Here is a 14674-nt window from a genome sequence, read left to right on the forward strand (position 1 = left end):
CCCCCCCCCTTGGCACCCATGCAGCAACTGTCACATCGCATGAGTGCAGCATGGCTTGGTAGGGCACTGCGTGCTGTTTAGGATCTGGGGTGGCTTGAGCAGTCAGCTGTAGCCTGGCACTGCTCAGCCCCAGCGGCCCCAGCACCCAGACAGCCCCACAGCACCTGGCTGAGCCACACTGCACCTGCGCCATGGGGCAGCTGCCGCAAAGGTGCCAGGCTGGGAGGGGGGTGATCCCCACTGCCCCACACTGCATGGGGGTGCCCCTGTGGCTGCCCTGCCTGGCCCCACTCCCCATCTAGCCCCAGCACTTTAAAAGGAGGGAGGGCTGTGGGGCTGTGCCAGACTATGCCCAGGTGCCTCTGAAACATTCTGAAACATTTCCAAAATGTTTTGGATGGTTTTGTTTTGTTTCGGAGATGTTTTGGAGCCTTCTGTTTAGTTTCAGATTCAGTGTTTCAGGTGCCAAAACAGGCTGAAATACCTCTGAAATGAAATGGCTGCCAAAATTTCACACAGCCCTACTATTTAGCTCTGAGAAAATGTCCCCACAATATGCAGGGGGACTGCTGCGAGCATGCCCTGGCAGGCAGGGCTGGCACTGCTTCATACCCCTATTGCCTCCATCATCTTCCCTAACATCCAGGTGTTGGCACAGGGATGCAGAGTTTAAAACCAAATGCACAGGGGTTTATTCACACTGGACCCTGAGCCTGTAGGAGCCACATTCCCCAGCCTCCTCTGCCTAGAAATAGGAGGCCTAGAAATGTTTATCTGGGAATTTGCCCATTGAGTTACTGCTGAAGAAGGTGCATTTGGAAAAGAGGAAACAGAAATGCTGGCTTTGGGGCAAAAATGGAAGCTCTAGGAGGTCTGTCCACCCATTCTAAGGAGCCGACAAACCAGAGACAAAGCAGAGAGAAGTAGGGACCTGGCCAAGCTAGGAATCAAACCCCAGTGTTTGTTAAGTGATGCAGCTACTCAGTCTATAAATTGCTCCACAATGAACCCAAGGCTGCGTTGTGTATAACCATGCACCTCTCCCAACACATATACTATCCTCTCCATACAAACACTATTCCCCTTCTCTGTACAAGCCCAAGGGCTCCCTCCCCACAGACACCATCTCCGTGGCCACATGCACTCTGGGTGTGATACTACCCAGAGAAGGATATACAGCAGCTGTTGTCTTCATTCCCTAGCACTCTGAGCCAGAGCTGGCCTATGATTTGGGATTGCTCATCCCCCTACTGGAGTCAGCCCATGTACATTGCAGACCTATGGTTCCCCACGCCATCTCAACATCAGTTCAGATCAGGGTCATACAGAGCTCTTGGGTCTAACAGTACTTGTTTCAGGCCAGTTTTCCAAAGTGCATTAGTTAACTTGACTTTTCTGCACCCAGTACAAATTTGATCCATGCCCGGGCCTACTTCACAGCAGAGACACTCATGCAATTAAGCACTTGCCATCCTGAACATTTGGCCTTTATGCTCTCTGTAAGTCTGCAAAAAGGCTTCCCACCTGCTGCCTATGCAATGTGCTGCCTTATCCTGTCCGCCAGGCTCCCCTTTGGCTCCTTACCCTACAGTCACCACGAGTGCCTCTGGCTCCCCCTCAAACACTATTAGAACCTAGGACTTAAAGGTGTGCCATGTGCTGGCTGCAGCAAGGGGTCATGAGAGATGGAGCCTTGGAGAGGATAAGCCATGACTCAAGAGGTGAGTAGCAGAAAGCAGGATAACAACAATTAACCAGGGGCAGTAGAACCTAGCTGGCCTGATCTGTACTTTGCTTAGCACAGCACAGATTATTTAGCATTTGAGAGCCAAATCTTGATCTCTAGGGCTGAGACATCTGCTGTACTGTACATTGCTGAAACAATGTCTAAGCCCAGCCGAAGCAGCACAGAAGAGGTGCAGGATATAAAGAAAAAGGTGTCTATTTCTGCAGCAACACATGGAGCAAATTTATGGGGACAGGGCAAAAGAAGATCACACTGCCTCTGCTCTCCTGCAGGTCACATGAGTTGCCAGCCAGGGCATAAGCCTGGGTGAATGTCGCAGAGCTAGCTGACTGGTGCCTCCTTCCCAGGACATAAGCAGCAATCCCAGAGGTGCTACATTCTCTGGAGTAGCCAGATGTGGGGTGCTCTGAGTGCTAGATCTTGCAGATACATTTCAGAGGTCTCTGTTAACCATGTGCATGTGAAAAGCTCTGCCCAAGCAGAGATGAGGGGCGGTCGTGGGGCCCTGCTGAGACCTTGGGCTCATCGGAAACCTGTAGAGTCTTGCTCTTACCATCATTATTGCAGTAACCAAAGCCCCTTACCTGATGCAGCATTCTGCTCTCTTCCCAGCTCCTGTAACTGCAGTGAACACTGGCTGTGTTCTCAAAGGCTGAAGCTCAATCATTAATGAATTATGTGTTGGGAAGAATGAGCTACAGTCCTGTAGGAACAGAGTGCTTTGTCCAGGCCTATGAAGAGCAGACCCTGGGGAGCTGCTGTGAGTCAGTCACTGACGTTCTGCACCCTGTGGGGGAGAAGTCCCTGGAAACTGCTGCCTCTTAGTGGGAGGCTTCATTCTCTAGGAGGGCCAGAATGTTCCTAGGAGGGTTTTGGCCCTGGGCCCTGGGGAGCTTGCAGCTGCTCAGCTCCTGCTCATTTGGGCAGCTTGAGCTCCATCCTGTGAGTGAGGGGTTGGGTAGGATTCTGGGGAGGCTCCCAGGAGCTCACATGCAGAGCCTGGTAATTCACTGTTTAATAACAATTATTAACGTCCTTGAGTTCCTTAAGAAGTACGCTGCACAGCTGCTCTTCCAGTTGAGGCAGGACACTACCAGTGGTGAGGATACCTGGACAGAGCTGGCACCATGGCATGGCACTGGATGGTCCAAGGTAGCCAAATGCTTGGCTTATGAGATTGACCCTGGCAGGATGCTGAAGCCATTGCAACAAAAACAACAGATGGGTAACAAGCTGACAGCTCTGGCCAGTTCCTGGGCAAGGTTTTTTCTCTCAGGAACTATTCCCCAGACCTGATGAAGAACGTCTTGCATTCAAAAGCTTGTCTAACTCTATCCCAACTGTGAAGTTTGTCCAATTAAAGATATCACCCTAAGAAATCCTTGCTCCAGGAACAGAGCACGTTTACAAAATGTTATTAATGATGCAAATCCAACCCTTAATATCCTGCTGCTCACTTTGTGTCAGGGGAGAAAGGGAGCACAAATGCAGAGATTCCTGTCCCCCAGGAGGCATTTTAACCCTGCAGACTTTGATCCCTATATGTACAAAGGAGCTAAGAGCATGTCCCTCCCACAGCATGGTAAAAGACTGTGAGGTTATCATCAGATACCCTAGCAACTGGGGCCACATAAGTACCCTAGACTGTGAAGTCGTAACTATTGTTGCTGCTCTAGAAGATGCACAGAACACTGGATGCACAGCAGTCGGGCATCCCACAGCCCCAGTGGCTCCATGAGACTGAGGCAGCACCTCTCTGCTCTCACATCTCATTGCAATCCTCCCCAAAACTTGCTTGGACTGCTGCCTCCCATCACAATGGTCCTGGGTGTTTTGTAGCTGGAGGAGCTGGGGGCCTGGTAGTCCAGTAACCTCTAGAGAAGTAGATCCTAAGTGCCAATCTGTGCATGTTCTACAAAGGGAAGGAGCATCCACAGGCAACACTCAGGGCCTGATTTGGCCTCCAGACTGTGGTGCGCTTAGGAGGAAAGAGCCACTGACTGTCAGAGCTCAGGAGGAAGCTGATGCACTGGCCGCTGAAAAAGTCCTGCGAACTTGCAAACTGAGCGTGCCTGATCTGCAGTCTCTGGGTGTGGTGAATAGGGAGCCCATGCAGCCATCCATGTACAGAAGACACTGATTTAAAAAAACCCATCACTGTAGCACCAGGTTGCTGGAATATGGAACTAATATTCCAAGCCCAAGCCCAAGATCCAGGAGATTCGCCAGACACCTGGATCCTGGCACTTGTATTGTATTGCTGCTCAGACACCTCCTCAGGCAAGGTAAGGAGCTCTCCACTTCTCTGATCCAGTAACAGCCCCCACTGTTCTGACCATAGTCTCAGTGCATCTCAGGGCCTGGGGACTCTGCCACGTGCATCAATGATGGGGATAATTCTGCAGAGGGATTCTACAGTCATTTGGGAATAGTGAGAGTGGCCCAGTAGGGTACCTACCCTGTGCACAGACCAGGAAGCAGAAAATACACTGAGGTTCCTGGCTTCAGCAAGATGGTAGCTGGGGCGGGTGTTCCTGTGCAGCGTGTAAGAGCAGGGAGGCTGATATACTTTGCTGTTGGGGGTTCAGGCTATCTGCTGGAAAGCAGCAATTCACAGGAGGGGACTGGGCAGCAACTTACCATAGGTGACTGGACACATCCTTAGATCTTCATGGACGGACTTATGGCTATCAGCTGGAGACCAAGGCATTTCTCTTGGACAGGGAGTTGGGGGTATTATGGGTGGGAGCTGCTGAAACTCCAAACATCCCTCACAGCTTTCCAGCTCTTTAATCCATGTCCTAGAAGCACTTTTAGTTCGGGGGGGGGGGATTTGTTTTATGCCTGGAGCCTATCTGAGCTCTACTAAAGCCAAAACTCAAGTCAGGCAGTTACCTAACACTTACAGGTGCTGAGCTGGGGACTGGAAGCCCCACCTTCCCTCTCTTGCTTTGGGGTAGATGTGTCCCTTTCAAGTAGTGCTGCCCAAATACTCTTCATTCACATAGATGGTCAGGTGAATTATGGAAATTTCCACTGGAACATCTAGCACTGGCCTCTTCCACAACCAAAGTGCCAGAGGAAGGAGATCGGGGACAGGTCCTCCATTGTAGATGTGCCTTTACCCTGTACCCTGCAGTGCTTTTGGGGCACACAGTAAATGGCATGCCACTGGGGTAGTCAGCAGTCTGCACAGTCATCCCATCACCTGGAAAAGTCTGAGCAGAAGGCATAAGGAAAGAGAAAAAAGGATAATATTTCACTAGTGTTGTCTTTGGGCATCTGATCTTCAAGCAATCAGGGCCACATTGGTGTTGTTAACATGGCTGCTGGGGCAATCTGGGACAGCCTGTCAGAGATTAACAGGGGGAGGAAAAATGAGCATAAAAAGGAAAAATGCAGAATAAAAAGAGCAGTCTCTAATTACTTAGCATCTGCTGAGCACCTCATCAAAAATGCAAGGCCTCTAATGAGGAATGGATGACTTCTTCCTGCCAGCTTGCTGCAGCCAGCCAGTGCTGAGAGGAGCTGGGGCTGGGTAAAAGTTCATCAATAATATACTTTCTCCCTTGAGGACTTGATACTAGGTTGTGGCTTGGGTTACCAGGTTAATGGCTTTGGTTACTAAGGGTCTCACAGGGTCCGGCTAATCTTACCACAAACACAGTCTGTGGCATGGAGAGAGAAACCCAACCCTGCCCTAGCCTGCTTGCTCTGGGGTGTGATTTGGACAGAACAATGAGAGAACCAGCTTGCTCATTTTGCAGACACAAATAGTTGATTGGTGTGGGCAAAGTAAGGGGAAGCGGTGCGTAAAAGAGCCAGTGCCAGCAGCATCTGCATCCTTAGTGCCCCTGCCTCTTACACCCTACTCATTGGCCCTTGTTCTGAGGTATGATAGATAGCCCTTTGCATGGGGCAGAACAAGATATTCCCAGGCAAGTGGTCTGGCAGCCCCAGGCAGCCTGAAGAGACACCCCACCAGCACAGCCAACATGCTAGTTGTATAAAGGACCTGATGGGGGTGCTCACTTTCCATGCCTTCGTGAGACAGAGTAAGCCTGTGCCCCCAGATTCCCTCTCCCTACATTAGCTCAGGGGCCAGCTCCCCAGGCAGTGGGAAGGGGCAGAATGGAACCAGGGTTCCCACTGTGAGCTCTCTGCACCGTAGCTGGAACTGCACCAGCTTCCTCCCTTCCCAGCTACTTGTAGCAGAGAGGGTTGAAAAATGCCTGTGCAACTGCATTCCTGTGTGGGTCAGGAAGCATGGCACCCGAGACCAGGTCCTCCATGCCTGGTACATCCAGCACTGCCTGAGATACAGGATGACTCTTTCAGCTCAGACCCAGTAGTGGGGGGCCCTAAGTACTCCAGCTACCAAGATCCATCTTCAGGAACCCTGGGACACCTGCTCCAGCCTGCTGGTCAGCAGCACAAGGTCAGAGAACTCAAGGAAACAGGAGAAAATCAGACTCTTCAGGTAAAAGGCAGAGCTTCATGAAGACTCAGTCCCCCACACACTGTTTTGCCAGTACACGTGTCTCTTGTCCACCCAGCCACCAATAATGAAACACATCACAAAAAGCAATTACAGGCTCTGGGGACACAGCCCTTCAGCAGCTGAGCAGGTGATGGTAGGAGGAATTGCTTGAAGGACAAGTGCTGGCCACATGATCAGGGCCACAGAGGGTCAGAGATGCTCTGTGACAGATGCCACAGTGTCCAGAGGGAATGGCCAGATGTCCAGTGAAAGGCAGAGTAGTCCTCATCAGGGGCTAGGCCCTTTCCCCAGAGTGCGCTTTGCAGCGCTGCTCTGGCTGTGCTCAACATAGACATTTAGCTGGAGCTGGCATTTTTAATACACATTTAATTCCAGCTTCTGCTGTGACCTTGGGAATCCTGACCCAAGTAATGTCACTGGAGCTATGTAACAAAGCCAACACTCCATTTGTCCCCTACTACTCTACCTACCAAACACTTACACACACACATGCATATATGCTTCTATGAAGCAAGTACAAATGAACAGTCACTCATACCCATGACATACAGATACACAACAGCCTGTTTGACACACACATGCTCAGTCATATATATCCATAATAAGGCAGTTACACAGACCTGACACCTGCACTTGCCAGTCATGCACACACTCAAACCACTTGCATTTCCACCTGTAGCACACTCTCCAGGAGTTCCTGGAGGCGTCCGGGGTGCTTCTTGGTGTCTCTCTCCTACAGCTCAGAAGTCTGACTTGCAGCCTTCCCCTTGCAGATGCGGATCTCCTGCAGAGATGTTTCTGCAGAAACGCTTTATGATGTGCTGCATGACACCCACTACCGCAAAAAATGGGACTCCAACATGATCGAGACCTACGACATTGGGCGCCTGACAGTCAATGCCGACGTGGGATACTACTCCTGTGAGCAGCCCCCATGCTGGGGAGACAGCTCATTGACACCTGCAACATCCCTCCCTTCCCCCAGGCTCCATCCTCATGCCCACCTCTCCTTTATCTGTCAGGCAAATGGCCTGGCCCCAGCTGTGTCAGTGAACACAGATTTGGGTCCCTGGATGGGACTGTTAAGGGAAGGTATACAGGTGATAGCTAGTGTCTCCTGGGGAGCATGACCCTTGAGGAACTCTGTGAGACATCCCAGGTGGACCTGGTTAGTAACAGCCTCTCTTCATTGCAGGGAAATGTCCAAGCCCCCTGAAGAACAGGGACTTTGTCACCCTGCGCTCCTGGCTGCCCCTTGGCAATGACTACATGATCATCAACTACAGTGTCAAGCATCCGGTGAGCCACACTGAACCTCCCTGCCTCCCACTCAGGGAAGCACTATGACCACTAAGGCAGTTTTCCTAGTCACTGGGAATAACTGCTTTTCTGGCAAGGAGTAGTACCTGGGCAGAGGTAATGTATAGTTAACCTCACCTTCCATTTCCAGTGGGAAGATCTTGGTTTTATGCCCACTTTATGGAAATAGAAGACTCCTCCCTAGCTTGCTCCTGTGGCCATACGGCTGAAGGCGAGTGAAACTCAGGGGCCTCTGAACCCCAAGCCTCCAGGCTTGGTCCTGCACATAGGATGCCCACCAAATGATTTGGAAGCATCTGAAGCCCCAGGCGGTGGGGGAGGAAGTTTGCCAGTAGCAGGGCCATATATGGCTCTTGAATGACTCACAGATTTGGAATTGATTTGGCTGATTTGACTTGGAATATGAAAAATTTTCCTTAAACCCCACCCCCCAAAACTCAGCAGGTTTCCAAGGCCTGATTTGGGGCACTGGCCTCCTGGCTTTGGGAAGGGTGCTGGGCAACACTGGCTGGAAACAACCCGTGTGTGGTAGGTGATGTGAGGTTATGAGGTCTACCTTTCAAGCACAAGGGGTACAGCACATATCAAAGCACAGGGTGGATGTGTGCCGGCATGGTGGCACTGGCCCGGGGCTCTGTCTGGTGGCAGGATCTGAGGTGTGTGGTGTCTCTCCACAGAAGTACCCACCCCGGAAGGACTTTGTGAGAGCCGTGTCCCTGCAGACAGGCTACCTGATCAAGTCAAATGGAGCCAACAGCTGCATCCTCTACTACCTCACCCAGGTGGACCCCCGAGGTAAGTGCTACATGCAGGCCCAGCTTGGCAAGTCCAGAGCCCAAGAAAGCTCAGCAGATACTGGCCCTCAGATCTGGGCACATTTGAACTGCCTGCCATCCTTAGAGCTTGGTTGTACCCCATGGAGCTCACAGGTGGGGCAGCACAAACAGCCTTGGCCATGAACCATGTGGTTTACATGGAGTAACCCAGTGGGTATCTGCTGCTTCTGGCTACGTGCCCTGTCTGTACAACAGCTCCTAATATTGCTGCACAAGGGAAACTTGCACCAATGGAAGATTAGGAGAGAAAAGGAGTGCTGGCAATACCTTAGAGACCTAGTGTGATGGGACCGGCCACCTGAGGGAATGGAGAAATGGGACTCCACTGCCTGGGACAGCGGGGCCCCCTGAGGTTGTAACTATCTGCTAATCCAGGGGTGGGCAAAATACAGCCCACGGGCTGGATACAGCCTGTCAGGGGATTTTATCTGGCCCACAGTGGGTTCCTCAGCCCTGCCCAGGCCAGAAATAGGTTGCAGCCCAAGATGGGTGCGCATGGACAGTCTTGCTGCCCTCAGGTACACAGCAGGGCAGGGGTGGTGAGGTGAGTGACTGCTCCTAGCATATCTGCCACCAGTGCACTGCCTGGGCACCCTGGCCCATCCACCCTACACCCATTGCCACAGGGACACTGCATAGAGTGGGCAGGATCTCCATGGATTCCAGCCTGTGCTCCCCGCAGGCAGGGAGCACTCAGCTGGGCAGATGGGGTGGGGCTGCAGGCAGGAAGGGAGTGGCATCCGGGAGCAGGACGGGCAGGTGGGTGGCCAGGGCCGGGACTGGGGCCAGGTTCACAGGGCAGTGACAGCATGGGGCCGGGGGCTGGGGTCTATGGCTGGGGCCCAGAACAGAGCCACAATCCACTCCCGGCCCCACATTGTCACCTCCCCACCTGCCTGTCCTACTCTTGGATACTGCCATGGCCACATCCCATCCCATCCCATTTGCCTGACTGACCATGCCTTGCTCATGGGGGTCTCAAGCCAGTCTCCATGGAGACCCTGCCCACCCACTCCATCTGGCACCCCCGATGGTGGGTGCAGGGCACATGGGCACAGGGCTGGATAGAATTAATTGCCCTGCAGGACCAGGTCTGCATCCCTTCCCCTGGCCCACAACAGCTCACCAAAACTCCTTAAGTAGCCCTCCAACCCAAATAATTACCCATCCCTATGCTAGTCCATATTTGCCTATCCAGTACTGATGGATTGGTAGATGGAGGTATACTCAAGGGCCTCAGGAGATAGGCAGCCCCTGCAGATGCCCATGAAGAAGACCTGGATGACCCAAGGGAAGCTGCCTTTCCTTCAAAGCATTGTCACTGGCCAGGTGAGTAACTGGTGCTTCTGCTTTCTCTCTAGGCTCATTACCAAAGTGGGTGGTGAACAAAGTTTCCCAGTTTGTGGCACCAAAGGTAAGTAGGGGTGTGGACAGCACCCAGGGGTGGATCCAGAAGGTGTGCAGTGGCACAGCTGCACCCCACTTTCAGACCGGACTGTGCTGCTGCAGCCTCTGGGAAGAATCCTCTCCTTCCTCTCCAGGCCCAGAGGCGCATCCCCTCCTCTCCCCTTCCTCCATTCTGCAACTGCCGTGGCTGCTGTCCCCATTGTCCCAGGAGTTGGGGAATCTTCAGAGCTGCTCCTGCCCTCTCCATCTAAGCTGCACAGGGGCTGGGCTCACCTTGGGTAGAGACAGCATCAGCGGCTTGCTCCTGGGGGGACCGAGCAGTGTAAAAGAACCCACCCCTTCTCACTGCAGCTGCTGCTATTCCCAACTAAGCCCAGCCCCCATGCAGCCCTGCTGAAGCAGGCAGAAGCAGCTCTAAAGATTTTCCCACCCCCAGGACAATGAAGAAGCAGCAACAACTGGAGGAGGAGGGGATGGAACGGGAAGGGAGGAGACATGTCTCTGAGTGTGGCAGGGAAGGTGGAGATGCTTACCTGCTCTGGAACGTTAAAAAGTTCCCAGAGACTTCCTCATTGCAGCCTGCGCACACCAGTGGGTTGGGGATGAGGAGGCTGGGTGCCAGAGTGCAGCCACCCCTGCAGTATGGGTGGCTGGTCCTGTACCTGCTTTGCCAAATCCTGGATCCACCCTTGGCAGCAACTATCACAATAAAGGTGGGTAGCACTGGGAGGCATGGGTACAGGTCTAGCTGAAAGCAGTGTGCAGGCTGAGTTAAGGCCGGGGCATGGTCAGCTGATTGCCCTGAGGTGATGCCAGGTGCATGCCCAGATGAGTACTCCCCTTTCCCCAGGATGCACTCACTGCAGCTTTGGCCTGCACTAGGAAGGACTTGCCAGCAGAGGCTGGTGAGCTTTCCACCTTGCTTCCATCCCTCTCCCTTTCTCTGTCCTGGAGGGTGTGTGGGTTCAGCTGGCCCTGGTCTGGGAGGAAGGGACTCAGTCTCTTTACTCATCCCTCTGTTGGAGCATAAGCCAGCTGGGATGATCTGATCAGCAGTATGAGAGCAAAAGCAAAATTTCACAGTATACATGGACCCAGGGTATGATCCCTCATCTGTTTCCCCAGTACAGAAATCTTCAAGCAGATGAAGCCAGCACTCTGCACCTAAATGTGGATGTTTTAGGCCAGCGGTTCCCAAATTCTGGCAGATTGCACACCACCAATTTAAAACAATACAACCTTAAGTACCACCAGCTGATTTTTTTATATATAAAGTAATTATAATAAATCTGTTAATGCATACCACTGACAGGTTGTCTGCATACCATTGGTACACGTACCACAGATTGGGAACCATTGTTTCAGCGCAAAGCTGAGAAAGAGCTCCCAGTGCCCCTTTCCCTAATGCCTCTCCTAGACTTGGGATTGCAGGGGAGGCTCAGGAGAACCCTCATCAAGGTCATTGCCTAGTCCAGAAAGCCCGATCTCCCTGAGGAGTGATGGAGACCCATTACTGGGGCCCTGTGTACACAGACTACACAAAGCCCTTGAAAGCAAAGTACATGGCAAACTTCTCTCAGGACCCTGTTAGGGTTGGACAAGATGGGACACACTAGGCTTCTCTGATCTCTCGCACCTATGCTAATGAGAGGCGTCTGTGACAGACTAAGTCTTCTCTGACCTTTCAGGCCATGAAAAGGATCTACAAGGCAGGGTTGAAGTACCCAGAGTGGAAACGGAAGCACAACCCCAGCTTCAAGCCCTGGGTGTACCCAGAGCAAAACACACTGCCCAGTGTCAGTCTGGCTGAGCTGTCCCTGCAGCATGCCGATTCCCTGGAGAACATTGACGAAAGCAACCTATCTGAGGAGAGGATGCACATCAGTGATGATGAAGCCTGAGCAAGCCTCCTGCTGACACGTGCCTGCCAGCAGGACTGGAGATGGCCATGTCCTTTCCCCCCTTTCCTTTACGTCTCTTACTGGGGTAGGACTGGGTACCCATCACCCTCCATCCGCAAGAGTCTAGCAATGCTCACAGGCATACTTGCAGTTGTGTCTTCAGTGCTCTTAGTAGAAGTGTCTTCTTCAGGATCTGTCCCTAGAGTTCTCTTGTACATGGAGCAGGAAATTGTTCAAGCACCTGCTATGCACACAGCCCTGTGCCAGGGCAGAAAGAACTGCCCTGAGCTACTGCAACATGCACAGAGCCCTGCTTTGGAAGGGAGAGAATTGCCCTTCCTCCACCACTCCCCCGCTGCTCCTGCTTTCCCCCATCCATACTCAAGTCCTCTGCTAAGGAGTGAAAGAACTGCCCTTACCTTTCCTGGACATGGACTATGTGCTGAGGAGGGGAGAACTGGATGAGTTTTGCCTGGGCAGAGATGGCCATGTGGAGCACCCCCAAACCAGGAGGCACAGAGGTGGCTGTGACAGCACATCACCCCATAGAGTCCCAGGGGCTGGAGTGGTTCAGGGTATGTCCAGGGTTTGGCAAAGCAGGGAGGAGGTACAAATGGGGTGCTCCTAGCTTTTGGCTGTTCCTTTGCTGCCACTGGTCCTAAAGTGGCCCTGGGAAACTGAAGGCACAGTAAGGGTTATGCTAACTAGCATGGCCCAGAGTTGGGAAGACACAAACAGAATCCATCCCCAGCATCTGCAGTGGTGGAGGAATGGCTTAGCATCCTTATTTCCCCTATCTGATTCTCAGCCTCTCTCTCCAGCCAGATGCACAACCAAGAGAGTCCCGTTCCAGGACATGGCAGGCATGTTCACTCAGCCTTGATTAGCATTCAGTCCTGGAACGCACCTGAAGCCCAACTTCCTGGTATCTAGCCAATTCTAGTAGGGGTGCTGCAGTCCAGCTACAGCTCTGGGGCTTTGCCAGCAGCATGGTGGGGGTGAGGCTGGGATTCTCTCTGAGAATGGGATCCTGAGCCAGTGCAGAGGCCATTCAAATTACATTTACTCTGGACCTGTATTGACATTTCTCTTGTAGGTTGTTCAGCATTTGCTGCTGTTGCTGTGATTGCTACCAGAACAATAAAGGAATTGATGTGTGAGTGTGCTTCCTGCGAGTGCACAAACAGGGCACTGGATGGGCCAGACGCAACTCCAAGATGCTACTTAAGAGGAGGCATTTAAATGCATACATTGTTGGGGAGGTTTTTTGCCTGAGGCTGAACTTGGCTTTGGCCAAAAGGAACCAGGTCCCTGGTCCAGCATATTAATATGTCATGGGAGATTATCCACTCTGCACCCAGTAAAGGGTGGCACAGAAAATAGAGTGGGACCAAAGTAGAGCCAGGCAAAGGGCCCAGAGGCACAGTCAAGAGCAGTAGAGTGGCCTGCTGAGGTGTCAAAAAGAAATAGCATGTGATCAGAAAGAAAGCTACAAATGCCTGTGGACTGCAGTGGAATGGAGACAGCTGCATGGTGAAGTCTGTGTGCGGACAGCCCTGGGTCAGGCAGCAGCACATGATGGTACTAGTATCCTGCTCAGGGACTAGCATAGGGCACTTGGTCTTTGGGGAGGTCAGAGAGAGCAATGTCTAAGAGAGCAGAACAGGAAGCTTCGGTGACTACTGTAGAAAACAACCACTTGTCCCTGCAGACAAAGGTGATGAACAAAGCACCTTCTTGACACCTTAAATGATTGTATCCTGGAAATGCTAATTCTGGGACACACCAGATAGGAGGCTACTCTTAACTCAATCCTGTGCTGCATGCATAAATCAATTAAAGCAGTAATTATAATTGACCCACCAGGTGATAGTGATCACATGATGATTCATAATAAATGTCCTCAGGGAAGGATTGTTTATAAGCTGGCATGAAAATACTGCATTTTAAAACAGGGGACTTCAAGAAAAAGACATTTTTCTAAAATACGCTAGAGTAAAATATGAGGAAAAGAAAATCCTTAAACTTAGCCTAGAGGTTACTTAAACATCCACAAGAGTGTCCCAGAAGGCACTGCAGGGTTTTCACCACGCAGGAAGCTAAAGGTACTGGGTAAATGAAATGAAATAATACTAGAGTTACGGCCCTTATAATATCTTTAAATGGGAGGGAGGAACCAACATGACTTCTGCAAAGAAAAATCATGCTTTTCCCCTCTACTAGATTTCTTTGACATGTGAGCTAAATAGTGCATAACAGAGAACCATCTGACTTCTATTTGAACTTGAAAATGGCTTTGCTACAGTCCTGCACAGAAAGCTACTAAGTGTCAGGGGCCTAAACAAGCTGCCCAGCCTGAACTAATTTCCCATTTGGCCAAACCTGCCCCCACACTGGCAGCCCCACTCCAGCTGATGAACCAGTTGGCTAATGATGGGGCAGGGGTGAGCAAAATATGTCCTGAAGACCAGACCCAGTCCACCAAGAGATTTTATCTGGCACATGGCAAGGCTCTCAACCCCACCCAGCCCAGGCACAGGGCGCAGCCCAGGCTGTGGCTTGTGTGGCTGGTTCTGCTGGTGCGCAGTGTGGCTGGGGCGGCATGGCAGCCAGTCTCTGCTTCCTGGAAGCCCTGGCAATGGTGGCTTCTTCCTGATGCTGCTGACTATGTCACCACTACTGCCAAACCTGGACCCAATGCCGAGGCACCCTGGCCTGTCCACCCTGCACTCACTGCAAGGAGTGCCAGATGGAGCAGGTGGGTGGGGTCTCCATGGAGACCAACCCAGGATCCCCACAGGCAGGACATACTTGGCCAGGATGGTGCTGCTGGTCAGTGGCAAGCAGCATCCAGGAGCAGGATGGGTAGGCAGAGCTGGGATTGTGGGGTGGTGACAATGCAGAGCTGGGGCCCAAGGCAGAGCCATGATCCACTCCCTGCATGAACCTGCAAAAAGCACCA

General features: G+C 52.0%; 1 protein-coding gene across 1 annotated transcript in view; it reads left to right on the forward strand.

Moving 5' to 3' along the window:
* STARD10 (StAR related lipid transfer domain containing 10) overlaps positions 1-12812 on the forward strand; it is a 20840-nt gene extending 8028 nt beyond the window's left edge. The window contains exons 2-6 of the mRNA XM_019506567.1: positions 7022-7169; positions 7444-7547; positions 8246-8363; positions 9766-9818; positions 11500-12812. Coding sequence (XP_019362112.1) covers positions 7022-7169; positions 7444-7547; positions 8246-8363; positions 9766-9818; positions 11500-11712 — 636 coding nt within the window. The 3' untranslated portion in view covers positions 11713-12812. The remainder of the gene's footprint in view (positions 1-7021; positions 7170-7443; positions 7548-8245; positions 8364-9765; positions 9819-11499) is intronic.
* Positions 12813-14674: the final 1862 nt, after the last annotated feature.

This window comes from Gavialis gangeticus, unplaced genomic scaffold, assembly GCF_001723915.1.
Source record: "Gavialis gangeticus isolate Ggan-Ray unplaced genomic scaffold, GavGan_comp1, whole genome shotgun sequence".
NCBI classification, from domain to species: domain Eukaryota; kingdom Metazoa; phylum Chordata; order Crocodylia; family Gavialidae; genus Gavialis; species Gavialis gangeticus.